This window comes from Macaca mulatta, chromosome 11, assembly GCF_049350105.2.
Source record: "Macaca mulatta isolate MMU2019108-1 chromosome 11, T2T-MMU8v2.0, whole genome shotgun sequence".
Taxonomy (NCBI): Eukaryota; Metazoa; Chordata; class Mammalia; order Primates; family Cercopithecidae; genus Macaca; species Macaca mulatta.
Window position 1 is genome coordinate 132,614,666 of NC_133416.1, and position 26,804 is coordinate 132,641,469.

General features: G+C 51.2%; 1 protein-coding gene across 6 annotated transcripts in view; it reads left to right on the plus strand.

Annotated features, from left to right (window-relative positions):
• Window positions 1-26,804, plus strand: part of TMEM132B (transmembrane protein 132B) — a 507,637-nt gene that overhangs the window by 12,042 nt on the left and 468,791 nt on the right. Inside the window, exons 1-2 of one of the 6 annotated variants that reach the window (XM_077955781.1) lie at window positions 22,996-23,099; window positions 23,379-23,477. The exons of 1 other annotated variant lie outside the window; for it this stretch is intronic. In XM_077955781.1, the coding sequence (XP_077811907.1) occupies window positions 23,075-23,099; window positions 23,379-23,477 (124 nt within the window). In that variant the 5' untranslated portion in view covers window positions 22,996-23,074. Of the gene's footprint in view, window positions 1-22,995; window positions 23,140-23,290; window positions 23,478-26,804 lie in introns of those variants that run through there. 4 more of the 6 variants (XM_077955786.1, XM_077955787.1, XM_077955785.1 and 1 more) reach the window with 4 other exon arrangements.

Below are 26,804 nucleotides of genomic sequence, written 5' to 3' on the forward strand. Positions count from 1 at the left end.
CCAAAGTGCTGGGATTACAGGGGTAAGCCACCGTGCCCGGCCTACCATTATTATTTTAAAATTATTTGGCGTTTATTGTGCGAGGCAGCTGCCGTTTCTCATGAAGACTCAGACAGTGGGGGATTCTCCAAATGTACGGAGGGGTACACACAAGACAGGTGTCTACCACAGCCATTCCCGTTTCTTTTTCTACCACTCAGATTTATTTCTGTTTTGAGCCCTGATTCCTCTGTGATTTCAAAAAATCCCAGTCAATCTGGAGTCCAATACCTGTTCCCTAGCGTTGTTTTTAAAAAATTAAATTGGAACGTCTTGAAGCAGAGCGTTCACTCTCCAGTTTACCGCAGTCTAGTCCACTCCCTATTGCCCTACACCGGCCCTGTTTCACTCACATATGGTACTTAGCCTGATTTCCATGGACATTTCACTTTATGATTCCAGAACCTAAGAGCTAGGGCCTTTGAAAAACAAAAGGAAGAAGTCCGGACATGGTGGCTCATGCCTGTAATCTCAGCACTTTGGGGGCCAAGGTGGGCAGATCACCAGGTTAGGAGATCAAGACCATCCTGGTTAACACGGTGAAACCCCGTCTTTACTAAAAATATTAAAAAAGTCGGGTGTAGTGGCGGGCGCCTATAGTCCCAGCTACTTGGGAGGCTGAGGCAGGAGAATGGTGTGAACCCGGGAGGCGGAGGTTGCAGTGAGCCGAGATCATGCCACTGCACTCCAGCCTAGCCAAGACAGAAAGACTCTGTCTCAAAAAAAAAAAAAAAAAAAAAAAAAAGAAAGACAAAGAAAAAAGGAAGCTGGGCATGGTGACTCACACCTATAATCCCAGCACTTTGGGAGGCCGAGGCGGGTGGATCATTTGAGGTCAGGAGTTCGAGACCAGCCTGGCCAACATGGTGAAACCCTGTCTCTAGTAAAAATACAAAAATTAGCTGGGCGTGGTGGTATACGCCTGTAATCCCAGCTAGTCAGGAGGCTGAGGCAGGAGAATCGCTTGAACTAGGGAGGCAGAGGTTGCAGTGAGCTGAGATTGTGCCACTGCACTCCAGCCTGGGCAACAGCGCAAGCCTCCATCTCAAAAAAAAACAAAAAACAAAACAAACAAACAAACAAAAAACCTTAAAGGCTTTTGTATCTGCTTTTGTGAAAGTCACATCCCTGCCCCGAGCCAATAATTACAGATCTATTATCTGCTAGACAGGGGAAAGAATACAAAGCCCACACGATACTACACAGCCTCAGGAGGATATTGGGGTCTCACATGGGGCCCCAGTGCAGGACACGCAGCTCAGCCTCCCGGGAACTAGACAGTCAACAGCACCTGCTGTCTCTTTGCTGCTTTCTCTGGGACTGCTGGTTTCTTGCCTCTCCTGTCGTCTGTGCCTCTGATTCTTTTCCTTCTCCTTGAAGTTAATTCTATGGGCCTGAACCCATTGCTCCACTTCCTTTGTTGTGAAATGAGTCCCCAAGCAATACTTGAGCAGGCTTCTCCTCTATTTCAGTCCCAGGGACCTTGGGACAGTTAGCCTCTGCCAAACCTCCTACAGGCCAGGGCTTGCTGACCACAGGCATGTGGTGCCGTCCTTTATGGCAGGTATGCTTGCATTGCGCCTGAAGGTCGGGCACTGCCTGTTGGCTTCTGCTCTTGGAAGCTCATATCAATGGTGGTCACACCCCCGATCCATCAATATCAATGGTGGTCACACCCCCGATCCATCATACCTGGCCTAGAAAGGAGAAAGCCACAGACCTTCTAAGGATGCAGCTGTTTTCCCCATGAATGTATTTCTCAGCTCTTTCACAGAGAAAGCATTTTCTGGGGTCTCCTGGGGTATGTAGTTGGTGGGTGGGTATGCAGGTTGCCATGGTAAATCCTTTCAACACTCCGATCTCCCTAAGCCTTTGCATGCCATAGCGTGCCAGGGTAGCTCTGGCATCTATGCTAACTAAACTTAGGCCACCATGGAGTCCTAGTTCCAGCCACCAACCAAATAAGCTTTGAGAGCCACCTCCAGCTAAGGAAACTAACATATGATATCCAAAATCTTAGTGCACCTTGGTCAGTGAGTTCAGTCTACTCCTGTTCTTCTGCCTGCCTTGGTCTGACACCTTCACACACTCCTTAGGTCTCTGCCAATATATGTTGGCAAAATCTTGCAGTTCTCGTGGTGTAAAAGCTATCTCATTTGAGGCCATAGTTGGTACTAAAAATCTAAGATTCTACGTATGAGTCAGGTGCCAACAGGGAGTAGTTGTGGTGGGTCTGAAGGAGAATGGGCATCTCCTTATGTGAGATTGTCATACAGTTTTCAAGAAAAGGACAGCTAGTCTCCTTAGACACAACAGAGCAAGCTCCTTCCTTTGGCAACAGAGGCTCAGAGTGACGTGTGGGTTCAAGATTCTCAGTTTCATCTGAGTCCCACCAGATGTCCCCATTCTAAGCTTCAGCATCCCTTTTAATGTCCTACCTTTTTTTTTTTTTTTGAGATGGAGTCTTGCTCTATGGCCCAGGCTGGAGTGCAGTGGTGTGATCTCAGCTCATTGCAACCTCCGCCCCCCAGGTTCAAGTGATTCTCCTGCCTCAGCCTCCCAAGTAGCTGGGATTACAGGTGCCTGCCACCACGCCTGGCTAAATTTTGTATTTTTAGTAGAGATGGGGTTTTGCCATGTTGGCCAGGCTGGTCTCGAACTCCTGACCTCAGGTGATCCGCCTGCCTCGGCCTCCCGAAGTGCTGGGATTACAGGCATGAGCCACCGTGCCTGGCCTTAATGTCCTACCTTTCACATGAGAAATGTGGTGAGGCTGTGAATCCACCTGGTGGAATTCTATAACCCATACAATTCAATTGCGTTTTTTATTTTCAGTAGCATTAGTCCTGGCTAATGTAAATAAGCCAGCTACAATAAATAAGAATTTTCATTGAGGGCATGATGGAAGCTTTTTGGCTCTAGGACTGTGCTTTGATATGAGTTAAGGGACCTGAGATTCCATTTTATTTTCCTGTAGGTGCTCCAGTGCACACAGAAGCATCTGTCCCCACACTACAGCCCTTGAGGCCATCGTCATGGGCATCATGTCAAGTGCCTCAGCCACCTGCCTTCCCAAGGCATGTGCTTCAGTCAGCACTTTGTCAGGACCAACCACAGGTGATGGTGTGACTGATCCGCTGTGATGGGACTGCATTGCTGTGGGTCACTGGTGCCCCATTTCACATGGTCAAAATCCCAGCATGGCACTCAACTCCAAAGGCATGGCGAGTCTTCAAATCCCACTCCTGGAGATCTGTATGTATTTAGAACCACTTTCTTAACTAGTTCTGTATCAGCCAGGGTCCAATCAGGAGACCCTGACTGATTCCACATCGGTAATTTGAACTGGGAAAGTCCAATATACAGAATTATTGCTGGGCATGGTAGCTCACACATGTAATCCCAGCACTTTGGGAGGCTGAGGCAGGTGAATCACCTGAGGTCAGGAGTTTGAGACTAGCCTGGCCAGCATGGTGAAACCTCATCTCTACTAAAAATAAAAAAATTAGCCGGGCATAGTGGCACCCATCTGTAGTCCCAGCTACTGGGGAGGCTGAGGCAGGAAAATCTCTTGAAGCCAGGAGGCAGAGATTGCAATGAGCCGAGATTGCACCATTGCACTCCAGCCTGTGTGACAAAGAGAGACTGACACACACACACACACACACGCACACACACATGACAACAAAAAAAGAATTATTAACTAGTAAGACATGCTTAACTTACTAATGGGGTCAAAGAGGACTCTAAGGGGTCTAGAAATATCAGGTATAAAAATGTTACTATTGCCAGGAGTGGTGGCTCACAACTGTAATCCCAGCACTTTGGGAGGCTGAGGCGGGTGGATCACAAGGTCAGGAGTTTGAGACCAGCCTGGCTAACATAGTGAAACCCTGTCTCTACTAAAAATACAAAAACTAGCCGGGCATGGTGGTGTGTGCCTGTAGTCCCAGCTAGTAGGGAGGTTGAGGCAGGAGAATCGCTTGAACGTGGGAGGTGGAGGTTTTGGTGAGCTGAGATCACACCACTGCACTCCCGCCTGGGCAACAGAGCGAGACTCTGTCTAAAAAAAAAAGGGGGTTATTACTCCCTCTAGACTGAGGGAAATGGAGAGTGAAGAATATGGAACTATTCTAGTCCCTGAGGCCAAGAACCAGTCCTCTCCGAAGAGAATGTAGCTACTATGAGAACATGCAGTTTGCTGGATGAAGATACTGTCAGATGACGAAGCCTGAAGCTGGTCCATATACACCATCTGCCATTGCCAGACCATGTGAGTGGCCACAGCTGTTCTCTAAGAAATGCCCACCCAGTGGGGAGAACATGGTTCAAGGGCAGAGTCAAAGATGGTTGGTTGAAGCTGCTTGCTGGGTGGGCGAGGAAGGCCTGAGGGGATGGCTGGACCTCCCGCAGAAGTGGCCACTGTGTGGGGAGAGTGTAGCTGAGGGTCCCTCAAGGCTACTGTGGAAATGGCCACCAAGTGAGGAGAGTGTGGCCTGAGAGGGTCACTGAAGCTGACCTGAGAGCTGCTGGTAGAAGAGCTGCTTGCAGTAGGAGAGGAGGACAGGAACCCAGAGTGGACGGGCTCTCCTGCTGTATAGCTGCACAGTGTAACCCATGCCCTCTACGGGCAAAGCCGAACATTACACCAGCTGGCAAAGGAGAAATGTTTCCAGGGCCCAGCTCCAGGATCACCAAACATGGCAAAGAAGGGTGGGTTTGGAGCTGAGGGACAATAAATTGACAAGTGGAACGGGAAGAAGGATACAAGAGGCCGGGAGGAGAGGTTTGGGGAGAGTTTGGAGAAATGAGAGGAGGTATGGAGTGTGAAGGACATAGATCAGCAAGGGGAGGAGAATTTTAAGAAATATTTCTGTGGACCATGTGTTGCCTTTATGGCATTCAAGAAATGCAAATAAGGACCGTAAGTTTTATTGGAGTTCCCTTGTAGTTGATGGACAGTGTTATACTGACCACAACACTACTTCCAGACTGTAATACTTGGGTCCTGGGTTTCTAAGTGGGTTATGACAGTTTTCTCTTAGCCTAAAGCAGAAATCTACGACGAAAGTTTTTGTTTTTAGGTTTATTAGAGCTGCCCCTTGTTTTATATTATGGGTTCTTGTCTCTCCATAAGTTGGACTCTGGAAATTTGGAAGTCCAGGTTTTAGTATTTATGTATGTATTGAGACGAAGTCTTGCTCTGTCACGCAGGCTGGGGTGCAGTGGCATGATATAGCTCACTGCAGCCTTCACCTCTCGGGCTCAAGTGATCCTTCTGCCTCAGCCTTATAGGTAGCTGGGATCACAGGCGTGCACCACCATGCCCAGCCAATTTTTATATATTTTTTTGTAAAGATGGGGTCTCACTATATTGTCCAGACTGGTCTTGAATTCCTGGACTCAAGTTATCCTCCCACCTTGGCCTCCCAAAATGCCGGAATAACAGGCATGAATGCCTGTGCCTGGCCCAGGTTTTAGTTCTGAGTTTCAAGTTTCATTGCCTAGCAGTGTGATGCTGGGGCACGTCCTTTAACCTCTCTGAATCTCGGATTTTTTGCCTAACATGTGGGGGACCTCAAGTCTGCCCATGCAGACTCTCAGGGGATGTTGCCATGATGAGGTTAGATAATGGGTATGCAATTGCTTTGGGCAAAAGACAAAGTTTCATTCACTTAAATGAAGCTGCTTGTACCCATACAGTCAGCATATTATCAAGAAATGTTTTTGCTTGCAAACACCAGGAAGCCCCACCATTGTGGCATAGTTAGGATTTATTTTTCTCATATACCAATAATTCTAGAGGTGGTTATTTGTGGGTAATGATAAAGCTGCTTAGTGACATAAGGACCAAAAATCTCTGTGATTCTCTTGCCCTTTCTCTTCATGGTCACAAAATGATTGCTGTGACTCCAGCCATCCAGGTTACATTTAAGCAGGAAAAAGGGATAGGGCCTGGTCAGGCACCACTGTTCTTTTTTTTAGGTAGCCTTGCTGGCTGTCTGCCAGGGCTGCTTTTAGCTCCTAGAGGCCCCCCACATGTCTTCTCATTGGCCTCCTCCATCTTCAAAGCCAGGAGCGGAGAACCCCAGATCATCTCCAGACTGTTTTATTTCATCTCACGGGACAGAAGTAGGACTGCAAGAGAGTCCGGGGCAGGGGGTATTTAGCTTTCCCACCCCTTCTAGAGCGAGGAGGCAAGGGAGAAAGAAAGAAGTTGGGAACGGGTGTTGGATTAGACAGCTGACAGTGTGGGGAAGAGCTGGCAAGTTCTAGACGGCAGCAGCTGAGACTGTTGCGATGGAGGGGAAGCAGCCGCTGGAGGATTTCGACTCCCACCCTTGTAACTACCGCTCCTGTGTATCCGAGCCCTTTCATGGGGCCTGGCTGCATCTGAATAGCGAACATTTCACTTTGGAGGTGGAATTATATTAAAAATCAGATGCTTGTCATTATGCAAATGGATGTCTCACTATTGCTTAGGATTTTCATTTTTCTATGAATTATTCCTTTTTTCAGTGCTTTTTTTATTCCCCATGGAAGAAATAAAAACAACCACTGGCTGATCAAAGGAATTTTCCAGTCATTCAGTCAACAGATATTTCCTGAGTGTCTGTGCCGGGCCAGGAACTGTTCTGGTCCCAGGGAAATAGTGATGAAAAGACAGTTTGTGCGGCAGTGGAGCTTGTATTCCAGGGGAGGAAGTAAGCCATCAAGTGAATTAATAAATAACTTACGAGAATGACACATGCTATAAAGACAATAAAACATGGTAGATCAATAGCTTCATGGGTGGGAAGTCTTCTTTAAATGGGGTGGTCAGCCAAGGTCTCAGAGGAGGCGGTATTTCAGGAGAAGCCTTAAAGATGAGAGGAAGCTAGCTGGGGGAAGGGTGTTCTGGGCAGAGGGAACAGCAGGTGCAAAGGCCCTGATGTGGGAACAGCATGGTATGTTTGGGGAAGAGAAGGATATCCAGGAGGCTCCAGCACAAGGAGAGAGGGCAGAAGAACAGGAGATGAGGTTGGAGATAGGTGGGGCAAATCACACAGGGCTTTGGAGAGGTGACTGGGCTAAAGATTCTGTCTGCTGGGGGCCGGTTTGTTGGCCTGGGCCATTGAAACTTAACCCATTGGCCAAGCGTGGCGGCTCATACCTGTAATCCCAGCACTTTGGGAGGCTGAGGTGGGCAGATCACTTGAGCCCAGGAGTTCCAGACCAGCCCAGGCAAGATGGCAAAACCCTATCTCTACAAAAAATTAAAAAAAATTAGTGGGGAGTGGTGACAAGTACCTGTAGTCCCAGCTACTTGGGAGTTTGAGTTGGGAGGATCACATGAGCCTGGAGTTCAAAGCTGCAGGGAGCTATGATCACGCCACTGCACTCCAGCCTGGGTGACAGAGCAAGACCCTAAAAAGAAAAAGAAAGAGCCTGTTAGGCCATTGTCCCAGCATTACCTCCCTCTCACATTATCTTGTGAATTATTGTGTCCAGTATGTATTTCTTGCCCATTGTCCATTTTCCTAATTTGAATGTAAGCTCTGTATGGACAGGAGTCTTGTCTGTCTTGCTCATGGCTACGTCTCCAGCACCTAACAGGGCCTGGCATATAGTAGGTGCTCAAAGATATTTAATGAATATGTATTTGTTTTCTGTTGCTATGTAACAAGTTACTGCAAACTTAGCAGCTGAAAACAAAACCCGCTTATGAGTTCCCAGTTCTGTAGATGAGGAGTCCAGGCATGGCATTGGCAGGGTTCTCTGCTCAGGGTCTCACGAGGCTGTAATCAAGGGGTTGGCTGGGCTGTGTCCTTATCTGGAACTTGGGACCCTCTGCTAAGCTCATGTAGTTGTGTCATGTGGGGGTTGAGTTTCTGTGGTGGTCCTACTGGGGTCCCCATTTCCTTGCTGGCTGTCCGCCAGGGCTACTTTTAGCTCCGAGAGGCCCCCACATGTCTTCTCATTGGCCTCCTCCATCTTCAAAGCCAGCAGCGGAGAACCTCCCTCAATTTGAATCTCTCACACTTCAAATCCTGACTTCAGAAAGAGTTCAGCGTCTTTTAAGGGGTCAGCCAGGCTAATCTCCCTTTCTCAGGGTCAACTATACCCTGTAACAACCTAATGACAGGTGTAAGTGGGTCTTCAATTGTGCCTCTGTAACTGGTGCATGGTCCCACCTTAGGGCTTTTGCACGTTCTGCTCCCACTGCCCGAAAGCCTCTCCCTGTAGACCCCTGAGTGGCTCCTTCTCTCACTCTCTGTGTTTGCTCAAATGTCATCTTTTCAGATTCCCTCCCCTGCTTAAAATCATCCTCTTCCTCTCTAAAAATACTTCCTTTGCCTGTTTGACTTTGCGGTGTTTTCACCCGCCCTGCTCCGTAGTTTACTTATTTATTTGGTTATGGTCTGTCTCCCTGCACTAGGCTGGCGGCTTCACAAGTACAGGGAATTTTGTCTGTGAGATTCACTGTCACATCCCCAGTGCCTGTGATAGTGCCTGGCTCACAGTCAGGGCTTAGTAAATTTCAGTCCAGGGAATGAATGAATGAGGTTTAAGGATCACAGTTTTAACTTTCTTTATCTGATTTTTCTTTTTTCTTTTTGGAAAAACCTGAGCAGGCACAAGTCTCCCTTCCCGAGGCAGCCTCGTTATATAATCAGGGCCCTGTTCTGCAAGGAACTGTCAGCGCCGCTTCAAGCAGTTATATTTAGTGTTTACAGCCTCTCCTTTTAGCTGCATGAGATCTCCCAAAGAGCTCTGGAAATTAGGCCTTGCTTCAATAGGGAGAGAGGGCTTCTGGCCCAGTCCAAGGGGGCCCCGGGGGCTGGTGGGCACTCGTTGGTGGCAGTAGCCAAGCAGCCCTAACCTCAGGGTCAGCCCGTGACCAGTGTCCGGTTCAGAGCATCCACATCCAAGGATGGAAGGTGAATTTCTCCTGTAAATCACAGAGATAGGAGAAACCAAGGATGGGAGTAGAGAGACTGATTGGCGTTCAAATCTTGGTTCTGACACTCGTTAGCTGTGTGATCTTAGTCCAGTTACTTAACCTCTCTGGGCCTCACCTTCCTCATTTGCAGAATGGGGATAGATCCAGCATATCTTGATTCAGTGAAATCATTCATGGGCAGTGTCTTACACAGGATAGGGACTTCACCAATCAGTTATTTTTAGCTGTGTTCTAAGAGGCCCCTTGCTTGGTTCTGAAGAAGGAGCAGGTACATCTGAGATGCCCCTGGTGGTGACTGGATGGCAGACCCATAACCCTGGAGGTGACTCATGGCAGACCCATGCCCCTGGGGGTGACTCATGGCAGACCCATACCCCAGGAGGTGACTGATGGCAGACCCACAGCCCTGGGGGATGACTGATGGCAGACCCACGCCCCTGGGGGTGACTGATGGCAGACCCACAGCCCTGGGGGGTGACTGATGGCAGACCCATACCCCAGGAGGTGACTGATGGCAGACCCACAGCCCTGGGGGGTGACTGATGGCAGACCCACGCCCCTGGGGGGGTGACTGATGGCAGACCCACGCCCCTGGGGGGTGACTGATGGCAGACCCACGCCCCTGGGGGTGACTGGATGGCAGACCCACGCCCCTGGGGGTGACTGGATGGCAGACCCAAGCCCCTGGGGGTGACTGGATGGCACACCCACGCCCCTGGGGGTGACTGGATGGCAGACCCACGCCCCTGTGGGTGACTGATGGCAGACCCATACCCCAGGGGGTGACTGATGACAAACCCCCAGGTGTTCTCTGTTCTTCGTGCTGCGCTTGCTGCTCCTTAATGTCCAGGGAGCTCTCACGGATTTGCTTGGAGGTGTTATTTTGGGATGAGCAGATCCATTTCTTAGGCAGGGGCCAACAGACTCCAGTTCATGGGCCAAGTCCAGCCCATCCCGTTTCTGTAAAGGCCCTTGAGCTAAGAATGGTTTTCGCATTTTTAAATGGAAGAAAGAGAAGAATCTACAATAGAGATGTTGTATGGTTTGCAAAGCCTAAACTATTTCCTATTATGTGGCCTTTTACGGAAAACTTGGCTGACCGATGCCTTAGAGGATGGAGTGCAGTGGGAGTAGGGGGTGGGCTGGTGGGGGAAGGGTAAGGCCCAAAGTAAATTCCAGTGTGGGTATCCCTTGCCCCCCACTGTAAAACCCAGTAAGTTAATAATGGCTGCTCCTTTCCCAACACCTAGTATATGCCAAGCACTTTATCTACAGACATATTCCAAACCTCAGCCCAGCCCAACTCAAGGCGTAACAGTCATCACCAATCCCATTATCTAAATGGTGAAACTGAGGCTCAGAGAGGTTGAACTGCCTGCCTGAGATCACACAGCCAGTGAGGGGCAGAGCTGAGATTTGAACTGTGATAGTTTCTGACATGGGAGCCTGTGCTGTTTCCCCTTTACCCCAAGGCCTCCCAAGAGGCAGTATCAAAGGACATGGAGAGGGACATCTGTGTGACATCCATTGACTTGTCTGGCCCCTCCTCCCCCATCCTTGTGGTCACTGCAGAAACTGTTGGAACAGTGACCCTGTCCCCAGCATACCTGACTCAGGGAGGGTGGCGTAATCTGTGCCAGACAGGATAATTTGGTTGCAAGTGACAGAAACCAAACTATGGATAATGGTGGCAAGCTATGGGGAAGCTCACGGAGTCAGCAGGAGACCTGCTGTAAAACTCATCTGTAAAACCGAGAGCCAGGCTGGAAGTGGGTGGTGCCAGGCAAGCTTGCTCCTCCTGCCCTATTCCTGCATCCCTGCTTACAATAGATGTGTTTGAAAGGGAGAGTCTCATGGGTCTGACCTGGCTACCTGCCCACCCCTGACTAGGAACGTGCAGGGAGTCCCGAGGGAGGTGATTCTCCACAGGGATTTAGCTCTGATACAGAGATGAGGAGGATGCCACTGGCTAGCCAGGAATGAATGTACCCTGCAGTGGCCTCCCCAGGACCAGGAGATGGCAGCCTCAGCCTTCTCTTGACCGGAGGGGTGGCTACCTCTGGCCTCTTGCTGGCCGTTTTCTTTGCCACATGGATGGAGACATAGAAAAAGGCCATCTGCATCCAGCCGGAAGACGAGCTGGTGTCGGAGGAGAAGCAGAGAGTGGGCTTTCTGTGCTTCTTACAAAGCCAGTCCTGGCTTCCAGCTTACTTCGGAGACCCAGCTGTGCCCATGCCCTTGGGTTTGGTGAAGCAGCCCTGGCTCATGGAATAAATTCCTGTCTTTCGCTTCACGGAGCTGCTTCTACTTGCAGACCAAAGTGTTTTAATTAACACAAACGGCCAAGACGCAGGTTCGGGAGTGGGCAGCCCTACTTACTGGCCTTTGTGACAAAGATTGTGTTTTCTCCCAATCTCTCTTCTCCTTTTTGCACATGAACAGAAACCTAATTCTAACTGGCCACCCAGAATATAGAAAGGTACATCTCTCAGCCTTCCCAGCTGTTTATTGCGACCGTGTTCTAAGTTCTGATCAATGGGATGGAAATGAAAGTGTGTGTGTGTTACCCTCCCAGGAAGTGTTTTTAAACGGAGAAAGCATGCCCTTCTCTACTTGCTTTCCTGGTTCCTAGAATCCGAATGTGATGGCTGGAGCTCAGCAGCCACTTTGGACTATAAAGGCCAGTCATAGTGAGGCAACAAAATAGAAGGAATCTGGGTTCCTGACACCATGCAGCACCATACCCACTTATACTGGCCACCTCTGGACTTTAAGAATTTGTGAGAAACAAAGTTTCTCACCTTGTTTAAGCCGTTGTTGTTGTTGTTGTTTTGTTTTTTTGTTTTGGTTACTGATAGCTAAACCAAATCCTAGCTGCTGCAGCCTTGGTGGCGATTTGCAAGGGATGGTATGGATATGTTTCTGGTAGACTGTACTGTTGTTCCCAATTCTTCATCTCTCTCTGTATTCACACTCTTTGCCATGTGATGTTGCTGTTTTTCCTACTAAGGGCATAAGGTCCTTCTTCACCTTGGCTTTGCACTTGCCCATGTGACATGCTTTGGCCAATGGGATATTAGCAGACATGATGCAAGCACACCCTTGAAATCTGGTTGTGTGGTTGGGCTTGCCCTATTGTGTTTCCATCATTGCTTTGAGACGACCCTGCCATGGCTCATCTGCTGGCCCAAAGAGAAGGAGAAACACTTGGACACTGGAACCAACCCACAGCTTGTAGAAAAGTCCAGCTGAGCCTGGCCTGGATCAGTGGATCCTCAGCCAAACTGCAGCTGTGTGAGCAAGAATTAGTCATTGTGGAAGCCACTGAATTTCCTGGTGGTTTGTTACACAGCATCATTGTGGCCATCGCTGGCAGATAGTGTTCTCTCATCCTTTAGTAGAACTAGATGGTAGTGTCTCTCCATTTTCCCCTCCCACTGCTCCTGAGCCTCTGCCCAGCAACTCTCCCTGCTTATCACCCCTCCTGTTCACAAACTCAAGGTTACACAGAACGACCCTGCCCACTTTCCAGACTCCAGGGCTCCTCGGCCTGGAGTTTCTGTCTGCTGCCTCAGTTACATCACTCTTGTCTGAATTCTCTCAGGACTTGTGACTAGAAAGGAAAGAAGTCACGTGTGATGTGACTCTGATGTTCTTCCTTTGCAATGGCCATGAAAGGAAGACAGAGGGTAGAGGAAAGCTCTAGGTGTGTTTCCATCCAGCCCAGGAACCTGCTGATGGTACATACTAGGGAGACCCTGAGATGATGCTGATGGTTAGCAGAGGCGGGAGCTGGCCTCTGGGAGACGTCACACACTGCTGAGTCCAGGGGCATGCATGTCCTTGAGTGTCCAGAGCATCTCAACGTGCCTTGGAAATTTAGGCAATGCAAGCATGTCCAGCTCGGAGACTCACTTGTGTTTCTGAAATCTGCAGCAGACATCAGCAAAAGGTGTCACACCTCACAGCGTCCACAATCTTGGTGGGAGCTCTTGCACCTGCCTGTGTGACCTCCTCCATGATGAGGGAAGCCACTGGCCTCTCCAAGAGCCATCTCAGCCACCAGCCGAGTCCTCAGATCCCAAGGAGTCACGTGGACAAAGGCTCTTTTCATGGCCAGTTTATTAGAGGTCTACAGACTCAATCTTGCTTGTTTTATTTATTCATCTTTAATGTACACTCTCTGTTTTATGCAATTAAGAGATTTCCATTTCAGGTTAGTTCATTATACCTTATGAATTTATAAACGTCAAGGAGATGATCACAATGAAATATAGATGGTGTGGTTTCTAGGATGCTGTACCCAGGGGAACTTCAACAGTTGTGTTTAATAAATGCAGTGGCGTCCCTTGTTCCAGAACAGATGTGAGGTCTGCCTGGGGGCTGATGCAGACCTGAGCACCTTGGCATCTTTAATGCACATGAATTTTCATGGCAGGGATCCCAGTGTTTTCAGCAGGTCCTGGCTTTCCCAGCCAATCTGATTCTGTTCCTGAGGTTCCATCATCAACTCTAATAGCCTGGTTGTTATTCCCTGTTTGCTTTCAACATGGATGGAGGGAGTTACATAATACTCAGTGCTGAACAATGGTGTGGGCCACACCATGGATACAGCTCCTGTGAAGGCAGCTCCTGAGGGGTGACTGCCACCCAGTGACAGTGCTCTGTCCCTCTGTAGTTGGCTCTGGGTCTTGGCATCTGGAATCCCCTTCCAGAGGAGATGGAGGAAGAGCACTGTGGTGGCTCAGAGAGGGTCCTGGGGACAGCTAGGTCTCAGGTCAAATCCTGACTCTGCCATTTGGATGACCTGGGGCAAACTGATTAAACCCTAGAGCCGCAGTTTTCTCATCTATAAAATGGGGATAAAATACTTCCTTCAGTGTTCCTGGGATGGTTAATGGGTTTGTCACCTTGGAAGATCTTAATAAGCAGTGATCATAGTCATTTTATTAGGTGTAAGAGAGTATTCATGGTGGGACGCCTGCACTGATAATGGTGAGGTTTCCTCCTCTAAGCCACAGAAGCATAACGACAAGATCTGGACATGCTGGAAGAAAAATCCACCAGCTGGGTGTGGTGGTGCATGCCCATCATCCCAGCTACTTGGGACGCTGGGGTGGGAGGATCGCTTGAATCCAGTAGGTTGAGGCTGCAGTGAACTATGATTGCATTGCTGCATTCCAGCCTGGACAACTGAGTGAGAGCTTGTTTTTTTCTTAAAAGAAACAAGAAAAACCCCAGACCAGGCACCGTGGCTCATGCCTGTAATCCCAAGACTTTGGGAGGCCAAGGCAAGTGAATCACTTGAGGTCAGGAGTTCGAGGCCAGCCTGGCCAGCATGGCAAAACCCCGTCTCTACTAAAAATACAAAAATTAGCCGGGCATGGTGGTGGGTGCCTGTAGTCCCAGCTACTCAGGAGGCTGAAGCAGGAGAATTGCTTGAACCCAGGAGGTGGAGGTTGCAGTGAGCTGAGATTGCATCACTGCACTCCAGCCTGGGCAACAGAGCAAGACCCGGTCTCAAAACAAAACAAAAAAAGAAACCCAACAACAACAAAATCAGGGTTTACTGAGCTCTAACACTTGCATTTTGGGAGGGCAACCCTTCCCCACTCTCAGGCTGTGTGGTTTAGACAGGGCTGATCCCCTCCCAGCCCCAAGGTTGCACATGTAACTCAGGCCTGGGCAATTACTATGGTCCATCCCCTTGGGCACAGTGATTGGTCCAGGGATAGGCATGTGACCTCACTGTGGCCAATAATATTTCTTTCCTGCCACTTTCCTGCTGAGATTAAATCGGGAGTTTGTTGAGCCCCTGGAACCAGCCAAGCCTGAAGCCATGAGACTTTGAGTATGTGAGTCAATAAATCCCTTTTGACTTAGGTTTTTTTGTCATCATAAAAATAGAACACTATTCTGAGCCCTGTGGCTCCAGAGAAGAAGAAAACTCTTGGCCCCTTGTAGGCTAAATGTAGTGACTTAGCAAGTCAGGCAACTCCAAGGCAAGTCCTCTGAGAGGATGTGCAGGACCACATCCATCAAGCAGCTGTCTCACCTCCCCATGACAATTCTGTAATTCCACTCCATCCTGTCCGTGCCGAAGGGATCACTTCCTGTACCTCCATGGAGCTGTAGTGCTTTGCGAACCCTAATTAACATTAATCCTGGTATGGTTCTAAATGTGCTCTAATTTTCCCACAGGAAGCTCTCCTAAAGGACTAAAGAATGAATGTAATTTGCAAGAGAAATAAAAAATATTTATAAGCATACAAAGGCAAATGTGGTCAAGAGAAAGAGCTATGCAGATGTGACAAGCCACCGATTTTCTCAACGATGGCATAATTATGGCCCTTTACACCTGGACAGATCTTCAGATTTTTTTTTTTTTTTTTGAGACAGAGTCTCGCTCTGCCGCCCAGGCTGGAGTGCAGTGGCGTGATCTTGGCTCACTGCAAGCTCCGCCTCCCGGGTTCACGCCATTCTCCTGCCTCAGCCTCCCGAGTAGCTGGGACTACAGGCGCCCGCCACCTCGCCCGGCTAGTTTTTTTGTATTTTTTTAGTAGAGACGGGGTTTCACCGTGTTAGCCAGGATGGTCTCGATCTCCTGATCTCGTGATCCACTCGCCTCGGCCTCCCAAAGTGCTGGGATTACAGGCTTGAGCCACCGCGCCCGGCAGGTCTTCAGATTTTTAACAAGGGGTAGTGGACTTAAAGGCCGGGTGCAGTGGCTCACGTGTGTAATCCCAGCACCTTGGGAGGCCGAGGCAGGTAGATCACCTGAGGTCAGGAGTTCGAGACCAGCCTGGCCAACATGACGAAACACCATCTCTACTAAAAATACAAAAATTAGCTGGGTGTGGTGGTGCATGCCTGTAGTCCCAGCTACTCAGGAGGCTGAGGCAAGAGAATTGCTTGAACTCAGGAGGTGGAGGTTGCAGTGAGCCAAGATCGCACCACTGCACTATAGGCTGGGTGACAGAGCGAGACTCTGTCTCAAAAAAAAAAAAAAAAAAAAAAGTGTAGTAAGTAATGATAAAATTACAACTAGTGATGATTTCACTGATTTTTCAGATTTTATTGAATTATCTTGATATTTGCCAATTCTTGATATAGAATGAATACCTGAAGTTTTAATCTTTTAATAGTTGCATAATGCAGACAGTGTAGATTTAAATGAATCAATTAACCAGGTGGAGTTTGTAAACCTTGAATAAAGATTTGAGCAAATGGCATTGCCTTACATTCACAGGAATTTGAATCAGCATAACTTTTTGGAGAGCCAGTTAATGTGAAATTTCTAAACTGCGTATCTTTTCATTTGACAATTCATTTTTTAGGAATACATCCCGAAGAACTAATCTTGCACATGTATAATGGTGCAGGGATAAGACTGTTGCTTTTTGACAATGAAAAATTGTAAATGACCTCAAATGTTTGGCAACACAAAAACTGGTTAAACAAATTACAGCATATCCAATGATATAACTGTACAACATCATAAAATTATCATATGGAAAAACATTTAAATGCCATGGAAAGATGTTCACAATATATAATTACATATGAAGAGCAATTTGAAACAGTACATATCATGTGAACCCATTTTTAATAAAAAAACCATGTCAAGTATGCATAGGAAAGGGACTGGAGAAATACATTAAAATATTAGAAGTGTTTATCTTTTAAATATAGCAGTTTTGCTTTTTTGAATATTTGTATCTTTGAGTTTCTGTGAGGATCAAAGAATTTGAAAAATATTGATTTATGCCACATCAGAGAACTAATAATAATAATAATAATTTAACTCTCACAAAATCAGTTTAAAAGAAATAGAATTTTCTACCTTTTTTTTTTTAACCATTTGACTTAAGGTCTCAGGCTGTCTTGTTGATGGGAGAAATGCATATAACAGTCCACTTGGGGCTTTTCCTGAACCCACCATGATGGTTGATTTGGCTGTCCACTTGCCTGGATGAAGGGGTGCCCACATAGCTGGGAAAGCACTGTTTATCCTCAATGCTCCTGCAGGGACTGGGGCTGTCCCTCTTCTGCTGAAAGGGAAGCCCAGGTGGTTTGGTATTTGATTAGGATGATTGGGCTGTCCCAGGTGTGCTTGTGAGGATGTTTTTAGAGGGGACTGGCATGTGAGTCTGTGACCTGAGTATGGAAGCTCCTCCACTGGCGGGGGCCCAGATGCAGTAAAAAGGTAGGGGGAGGGTGAATGCTTGGTCTCTTCCGCATCTGGGTTGCCTTCTTCTCCTGCCCTTGACATCGAACTCCAGGTTCTCCAGCTTTTGGACTCTGGAACTCACACCAGCCCCCAACCTTGCAGGCTCTCAGATGTTCAGCTTGGACTGAGAGTTACACCATCGGCTTCCTTGGTTCTGAGGCTTTCGGATTGGGACTGAGCCCCACCACGGGCTTCCCTGGGTCTCCCGCTTGCGGATGGCCTCTGATGGGACTTTTCCACCTCCACAATCAAGTGAGCTGATGCCCCTAATAAATCCCTTTGCATAGCTTTCATTCTGTGTATATGTTTTTTTTTTTAAATTACTTTTTATTTTTGGTAGAGACAGGGTTTCACCGTGTTGGCCAGGGTGGTCTCGAACTCTTGACCTCAGGTGACCCGCCCACCTCAGCCTCCCAGAGTGCTGGGACTTACAGGTTTTCTGTCTTTCTGGAGACCCTGACTAAAACACCACCTTTCTTAATTAGGCTGCTTTTTGCTGCAAGTAACGGATGTCCAAACAGCAGTGTTTAAACAATGCAGTTCATCAGCTCAATGCAGAGTATCAGCTCAGTGAATGCCCCTGGCCTTGGGACCGCATTTCTGGGGTGACACGTTGGCTTGGGGATGTTGCCAGGATCTGTCTTTCCACTCTCCCACCAGTAGCTGTCAGTGGGCACTGTGGTACCTCATGGGCACAAGAGGCTGCCAGGGTCCTTCCCATCACACTTGTACTCAACAAGTTGCCAAGAAGGAAGAGGGTAGAGGGCAAAAAGCAACTTTGTCTCTCTTGTTTGATCAAGGAAAGTGGGCCTCCTCCAGCTCCTCTTTACCTCTCATTGGCCACTCGGGCCCCCATGCTTCTTCCAGAACCATCCCTGGCTTGAGGGAATGTGGTAGGCTGAGATCTGTTAGGATTCTGACCCCGTCCCCAGGGCTGGGCATGTTGCCACTCAAATAGGGAGCCTCTTGGGAAGGGAGACAGGGCTGCATCTAGTTCCTGGGAGTCTTGGGTTGTGCTGAGGCATGGTGGGTGGAGAAGGGATGGTTGGCTTAACTCATCCATCTTGGTTAACAGACCCTGGGGTTGGACTGCTTGGGGTTAAACGCGATTCTGCCATATGCTAGCTGACGGTGCAGCCAGGGAAAAATTGCTTCATCTCTCTGTGCTTCAGTTTTCTCAGCCAATAAAATGGTTATGGGATTAAATGAATCAAAACACGCAAGCCCAAAAGAATTGAAAACAGGTATTCTAACAGAAAATTATACAGCACTGTTTACAGCAGCACTATTCATAATAGTGTTTCCAAGGTAGAGAACAACCCAAATGTTCATCAGCAGATGAATGGATAAACAAATGTGTTCCATCCACGCAATGGAATATTAGCCATGAAAAGGAGTGAAGCTTTGACACAGTACAACGTGGATGAACCTTGAAGACACAATGCTAAGTGAAAGAAGCCAGACACAAAAGATCACATACTGTATGATCCCACTGAAATTAGTTAGTGGAGCAGTCCAATTCATAGCGACAGAAAGTAGTCTGGTGGGCGCCAAGGGTAGAAGGGAGGGGAGAATGGGGAGTGACTGGGTACCAGGTTTCTGGTTGGGTGATGAAAAAGTTCTGGAACTGGAGAGTGGTGATGGTTGCATAGCACTGTGAATGTACTAAGTGCCACTGAAGTGTACACTCTAAAGTGATTAAAACGGTAAATTTCATGTTGCATGCATTTTACCACCATTAAAATCAACACACGTGCAAACTGCTTCGAGCAGTGTCTGGTACCTATTCAGTGCTGCATCATTATTATTATAATTATTATTTGTTATTAGTCTTGTTCTGCCCTAGCACACTTTACACTTGCTCCAAAATCCCATCCCAATGGTGCCTTCACCCCTGGCTGCCCCCTCACACCCTTCCCAGCCCCTGCCGGTCCAGGAATCGTTTTATACCGGGAAGCCAGGGGTCAGAGCTGTTCAAGGTGCTTTCTGCTCAAACACACCAGGAAGCCATTTTCCCCCTGTGGCCTCCTTCCAGTTGGGGGTGTACCTGGAAGGGAACTCAAGTCCTTTCTGGTCTGAGTGTTCATGGGCTCAGTGGGGCTTCCCTCACCTCGCAGGGCTCAGCGCTTACCGTACTGTCCAGCCCTGAGCTCCTTTCATTCATACATTAATATAACCAGGACTGATTGGGCCGCTCTCTGTACGTATGATGCTGGGTGGTAACCACTGTTACAAAGAAGAATAAAGCAGGGAAGGGGACAGAGAGAGAGATGGATGACTGCAAGTTGCCATAAAGAGGCCCCTTCCTTCCATCATGGGTCCATATGTCCAGGTGTGCAAGTGACTGATTTCTTGAAATTCTTTATTCCTAGGAAATCCTTGATTACCTTTGTAAGTGAGCTTGGCTTCTATTTTGAGAGGCCCCTTTCCCCTACCACTCACCTGTGGTGCAAATGCAATCTAAGTCAATTCTGTGTTCCCTGAACATGCCAGAAACATCAATGTGTGCACTGGGCAACAAACAGTCCCAGGCTTTGCAGAGAATTTCAATGGGTGGTCACCCCGGCAGCAGCTGCCTGCATGTTGGCGTTCAAAGGCAAAGGGGTCTGTTATTGCCGCTGCCAGTTGGCTGAGGTGGGGAAACCTCTCTGCCTATTCGCCTCCATCTCACCCCGACCCGCACCCCAACCCTCACCTCTTGTCTTCCTTCTGCAGCGCCCTCCAGACTTGCAGTTCCACTTTCAGCCACGAGATGGCAATGTTGCTCTTCGCCGGTAGCCCGGCGGGCGCGTGGGCTGAGCTGCAGCAGAGCTGGGGTGCAGGGACTGACCGGGAGCAATCCGTGCTGGAGGCAGTCTCTTGCCGTGCAGGGGATGGTGGGGCCTGAGGAAGCCTTGCACGGCTGTGCTGGGGCTCGAGGCTGGCTCTTAGTCGAGTCGGCCTCCCTACACTTACAGATCCAGGGGAAGGACAATTCCTGGACTCAGTATCCCATCAATACCTTGGAGGAGATTGTAGGCTGTGTGATTCTTACGGTCCTGCCCAGGCTATGAGGCCAGCAGGCTGGGGGCGAGAGTCTGGGTAGGAGTGAGAGGAGAATTCCGCTCAGCCCTGGGGTCTCCTCGTTGCTGCCGCCAGCCTCTCAGATTCCCCCGCAGCCCTTCAGAATCCAGGGAGGCTTGTTTTTTTCCCTGCTTATTTCCTCCAGAAATACGCCCTTTAGAGATACAGGCTCAGGGGCCTGGTTAATATGCAGAAATCCTCATCCAACCACAAGACAGGCTGAGCCAGGCTGGAATTCTCATTCCTACCCCACAAATGAGCTCAGGGAGGATTAGGGGCTTGTCCAAAGTCACACAGCTGGGGCACAGAAAAGCCACCCTCAAAAACAGATTCCTCTTTTCAGTGTCTGGCTCAACCATCATCGGCATATTTTAGTGGGGAAGTGCCCTTCCCCACTAAAAGGTCCTTTCTTGGAGTATGACCAGGTAGTCCTGAGTATGGGGGTGAGGGGAAGGCAACTGTCATCTGCCATCACACCTGGGACTGTGTGACCACTGGCTTGGGGACTTGCTGGACTGATTCACAACCCCCTCCAAGCACTGCCACTAAGTCACAGAATGACCCCTTACCCCTGCCAGAAAATGACTTTTTATCTTTGGCCACAGTCTCCCAGCCCTCACTGACCTGCTTCCTGGTCAAACACATGGTTCACCTTGGCACCAGCACCCCGTGGCCACTCCTGCTGTGGCTCTCTCCTGCTGTCGTCCATTCATTTCTGCTTCACCATCCCCTGCAGAGGCCGGCACACAGTAGGGGCTCAGCTCTGCAAATGTTATGAACGAGTGAATGGGAAAGAGGCGTTGGGGGCAGCTGGGGACAGAGGACCCCAAGGGAGTCCTGACCATGTCTCCAGGATCATCCTCTTATCTGGGGAAAAGGTCACAGAAAGGGGACAGATGGTTCCCTTGCAAGGCCACCCCAGGCCTGAGGAGACCCCCAATCCCGTCATGCAGCCTGTTGTGTGGCTCTCCACACATTGCAGGCCTTGCCAGGGAGCCCAAAGGGGGCTTGGCCTGGGCATGAGCCCCCTGCAAAGGAAGGCGATTAACAGCCATGGGAAAATCCCTTTACGTCCCCTAATTAACCTGGGCTGGAGACTCACCACGTGCCCCTGGCTTTCTTCCTTCTTTTATCTGGGAAGAACTGAGTGCTGCCTCTGCTAATGAGCTTGTCTGTACTAATCAAGCAGGTGCCCTGTCCCCCATCCCCTCTTGGCAGCCGGGAGTGGGGACGATTGTTCTTCTGATGTGAGCTGTGGGCCCGCAGAGGAAAATCAGATCTATCATAATAATGGCCACGATGATGAGAATGATAATGTTGACAGTGACTCCTTTAAATGAGTTCCGACTTCCTGGGTCAGGGGCTTTATATATGTTATTGGGGGCACCAGGTGATGTGCAAAGACTTCCGTTTCTCAGATGAGAAAACTGAGGCTCAGGGAGGAATAAGGGACTCGCCCCAGCTTGGACAGCTAGGGAGCGGCAGAACTGGGATTCTCAGCCAAGACTCTGTGACTCCAGAGTCTCCCCAAATCTATCTTTTCATCACCCCACGCTGCCTTATTGACCATTTTCAAAGAGTTTGACCCACTTTTTCATGGAAAACTGAGATGGCAGAGCAAGTGGCCGGTGTGATGGGGGCTGGAGTGGAGCCAGGACTCCAAGCCACCCTCCCAAGGTGGACAACCCCCCATGTCCCCTGTCCTCCCAGGGTGATGGGGAAGATTTCAAGGCATCTGAGCGCAGCTGGAGGCGTCCCCACATGCTCCCAGCATGACTCATTCATTCGGCTTTGCCCCCGTGGCTTTGCCCTGGTTGGGGTCGGGGCGCCCAGGAGGATCAGTTGTTCCTGGGATAATAGATACTGGGGCTCCGTGTGACCTGTGACCTCCCTCCGCACTCTGGCTGCGTCCCTGCCCCTGGATGGAAGAATCCGACCACCCAGTAGCCCGGCCCTGCGCAACACCTCCGCGCCATCACTGCCTGCCCCTGCGCTGGGAACTCATTCCCGGGGCCACCAGGGAATCTGACCTTTCCAGGAGAACTCCTGGCTGCCTCCGCGTGCTCCTAGGACCTGCGCGAAATGGGAAGGCGCATCCTCTAGCCCGGGTGAATAAGGGACCCTGCCTCACACGGGTGGACATCCCCAAGCCGCCTTCGCTGTGTTTCAGGTGACCGCACCCAGCCTGCGCGCCCCCAGCCCCCATCCCGGTGCCTTGCAGAGACTTCGCACACAGCCCCGGCCTCCCGGAGGCCCTCCCGCCTCTCCTCTCCCCTCTCCCACAGACACTCCCTGACTGTGCCACATTTAACCCGGGACGTCCTGCCCACGCTCAGCCTCGCAGTCTCCGGCCCCAGCAGACACCACCTTTCCAGAGGTCGCTGCCCCATCCCGGGGACCCTCCGCTGGCTTCCTCACCCCTCGACCTTGGCAACTCCTACCGCTGCGCCCCAAGACGCCGGATCTAGCTGGGCATCCCCTCTCTGCACTCCGCACCCCTCCCGCAGCCCCTGTCCCCGCCAGCGCTCGCGACCCCCGGCGGGTTCGACCGGGCGCCCTCCCCCGGGCCGCCTAGTAGTGGCGCGTCCCGCCGCCTACTGGCCGGGCTGCTGCCTGTGCCCGGCTCCCGGGCGGCCCCTCCCCCGGCCGCGGCCCCGCCCTCCGCTCCCCTCCTCCTCCCCCTCCTCCTCCTCCTCCTCCTCCTGGCGCTCGCTCGCTCACTCTCTCGCTGGCTTGAGGGGCGGCCGGCAGCTGGCGCTGGCAGAGGCGGCGGCGGCGGCGGCGGCGGCACGACCGGGATGGGACGGGCGCTGGGGCGCAGGAGCCGCGGCGGCGGCGGCGGGGGCCGCGTAACTCGGGCCAAGTGCGGGGCAGCCGGCCAGGGCGCGGGGCGCTGAGGCTCCGCGGCCCCAGCTCCCCAGCCAACGCACGGCCGAGCCCAGGAGAGCGCGCAGAGGCGCAGCTGAGGAAGCGCCGCCAGCGCCGGCGCCTGCGTCTGGGGAGGAGCGGCGCGCTGGGAGCGAGCCATGCCCGGCGCCCGGGCGTAGCCGCCGGGGGCTGCTCCGGGAGCCGCGGGCCGGGCCGGGCGCGCGAGAGGAGCAGCCCCGCGCCGCGCCCACCGCGCGCCGAGGACCATGCCGCCCCCGGGCCGGGCGCCGCCGCTCGGGCTCCTGCTGGCGCTGACTGCGCTCCGGTGCCCAGGTAACGCGTCCCCGGACCCCATCCCCGACCCTGGCCGCCGCGCACAAAGTTGGCTGAACGGGCGGCTGCTTCCTTCTCAAGTCCCTGGCAGCGCGCATCTCCCGGACTTGAACAGACCTGGGGAGACCCTGGGAACCCAGGAGCCCCCGGCCCATTCCCCTTTGCCCAGCGCCTGGGGAGAGCCCGCTTGCCTTCTCCCCCAAACCCCTAGCTTCCTTGCGGATGCTTTCGGGACGCACGAGGGCCACAGACGGGGACACTAAGCCTCTCGAGGCGGGTGGGGGCGCGCCTCCAGGAATCGAGCCCCTCCCCGCCCTGCCTTGAGCCAACGTGCCCCCAGGGTCCCATTTCCTCCGGGGGTTTTGCTGGGCTGGGGCGTCGACGCAGCCCTTCTCCAGTGCCTTGCTGTCTGCGGTCGCACAGTGGTGCGTTCCCGGGACACCTGCGGGCCCCGGAGATGTCTCGGCCGGCGCTGTCTGGCTTGTCCGCAGCCCCTCCCCACGCTCCGCGGCCCTCCCCTGCTTTCACACCGCCCTCCCCAAGCTACCCACCCTCGCCAAATGGCCTCCCCTTGACCAAAGAGCAGCCTGCTGCTCGCCTTCTGCAAACGCGGGCTACGCCAGCGCCCTGACCCCAAGGCGGGCGGGAGAGGGTAGCGGCAGCCAAGCAGCCCAGGACGCGCCGGGCAGCCTGGAACGCGGTGTTGTCCAGAGCCATTGCCTGGGCACCGGGGAGCTGGACTCCCTGCTGAACCAGCTCAGTCGTCGTCCAATCCTAGTGAGTGGGGAAAGCAAAATAGTCAGGTATTGTCTGTCTCCGCTGGAGTTTGGAAAGCTTTCTATCCACCTTGGTGTGGCTACATGTTGGTTCTATAGAAAGCGTATCCTAAAATGACAATTCCTCCCCTCCCCCCACCCCATGCAAGCAGTGGAGAAAATCCTAAAGGCTCAGATGAACCCCGGGAACAGTCACGAGCAGCCTTCATGTGCTTTTGAAATCTCAGTTCCCTAAACCTTTTAAAAGCAAGACCCATGACTTGGGAACAGGTAGCTTTTGCTTTAGAAAAATCTCTCCTCATTTCCGTAACAAACAAATCGCACAGACAGGCAGAATGCAGTAGAAAAATACAACTTTAACTTTTCGGCTTTCACCGTCTTGGTAAGGTTGCAGTTAGGAGCAAACCTTGCATGTCAACTCGATGTTCGATGTGTTTTATTTGCATGGAGAAAGTCAGTGTCGGCTTCCTTTGAGATGCCCTTAAGTGACCCAAAATATTTACCAACACCTTCGACTTGGAGAAAACCTTCTATTGGAGATCTCCGTCAGTGTTCGGCTTTGGTTCAGCCTAGAGAGTGGCATCAGGCTTAACGTGGATGAATCTTGCCTGCTTGGCTAAGGAGCAGCTATGATAGCTGTTTTGCTTTCGGCATTCCTCTGTGGTACACGAGAGGGGCTGCTGCTGGGGCCGAGGCTGTTTTCTCTTAGCTGAAGCCCTGGGACCTGTTTGCAAAAGTGCACAGTCCCTCGGGCTTGAAAATTGCAGTTTTGTCTCTATTTTGTTTTTCCACGGGGGTCAGCATTTTCCTGGATGTGCTTATAAGTGAATATCAGAAGTCTCTCAGAGAAGCTGCCTGCCTAATGCTTTGTAAGAGAACAGGAAGGTCCCCCTACCACCCACCCCCCGCCCTCTCCCCCAGCGACAGAAGAGCCCGTGCCTGGCTCTGGAAGGCCCCATCTTGGGAGGGAAGGTGAGCTCCCATTGAAACCTGCTGCTGGCCGGGTCTTCGCCTGCTCCCCTGCTCTTTGCCGGCTCCCCTGCTCTGCGCCGGCTCCCCTCCTCTGCCTGCTCCCCTGCTCTGCCTGCTCCCCTGCTCTTTGCCGGCTCCCCTCCTCTGCCTGCTCCCCTGCTCTGCCTGCTCCCCTGCTGCTCTTTGGGAGAGTCTCAGCAGGGCAGCTCCTTCAGTTCCAACAAATGCCGCCTGGGCAGAACCCCCAGTGCCATCGCCCCGTCCCTGGAAGCACATGCAAGTCTTTCACTGGTCCCCACCAGGGACGTAAAGAGACGACAGTTTGATTACTCTATATTTAGCACTAGTTAGGAGGGATGGCAAAAAAAAAAAAAAATTCCTGAAAGATACTTTGCTGCCTACACTTGGTTTTGAGAGGTTCAGAGGAATTAACCAGAGCTTCCTTTAGAGCGGGTTGGATTTTCTGGATGATTTCTGCCATGGTTTACCTACCCCCTGTGGCTGAGGCTCTGGAAGAGGGGCTGGAAGAGTTCAGAGGCAAAGATGTGCACGCTGTCTCCCATCACACACACGCGGGGACTGGCTTCTTTGTCCCCCACCCCCCTTCCTGCGTGGGTAGCTGCCATGGTAAAGAGTATGGTGGGTGTACTTCTTTCAGCCTTGCAAGTGCTTAAACATATGGAACAGTACTTGGTAAGAGTCAGCACAAATCCCCCGGCTTAGCGACTAGGGGGCCCCTATTATTCGAACCACTTTTGTACATGCCTTGGCTTTGCAAATTAGCGGCGCAGTTACAGTCCCCGCTGGGAAAAATGAACGAACCTTGCTTCCTTGACTCATTATGCACGGGGGTCTAGGGTCTATGAAATCAGGGTGGGTGGAGCACCCCCCACCTACCCCACGACAGAGGGGCCGTGTGAGTAGCAGTGGGGAGCTTTGGCTTTCAGGGCAGAGGCTGTCTTCCTCCTGCCTGGCACCTTGGTGTGGCATGTGGTATATTTCTTTCTCATTACAATAATGATGGGGGTGGGGGTGCCTGTGTGTGGTGCTGTCCTTCAGAGAGGTGGCGTTGGGAAGTGGTGGGGAGTGGTATGCAAATGTCGTCGCCTTCCCCAGTGATTTAATGGCTGCACGGTGGAGGTTCCCAGAGTAAATCATTTCATCCCCCCTCCTCCCACCGGATGCCGGGAGCTGGGGAGGCGTGGGGCTTCTGCATGAGCTACTGCACTCAGAGCCAACAATGAGCACGGTGGTTGCCTTGATCCAAGGGAGCAAAAGAAACTCCTCATTTGTTGGCTGGGAGTCTGGGGTGGGGGTGGTCTCCGGGCCAGCAAAGCCCTTTCAGGGGCCTTGTTCCCAGATGCGTCTCCCAGCTCTATGCGGCTGGGTGGCTCCTTTCTTCTCTCCTGGTTCTCAGTTTGAATGGGGATGGAGGGGGTCCATTTTGCCTGAAGCCATGGGATTCAGCAATGCATTGCCGCCCATCACTGTGGCGAGATGGAGGCACCCTGGTACCGTGGGTGATGGGGGCGTCGCCAACTCTTCAGCAGAGTAGGCGCGTTGACTTCTAGAGCAAGAA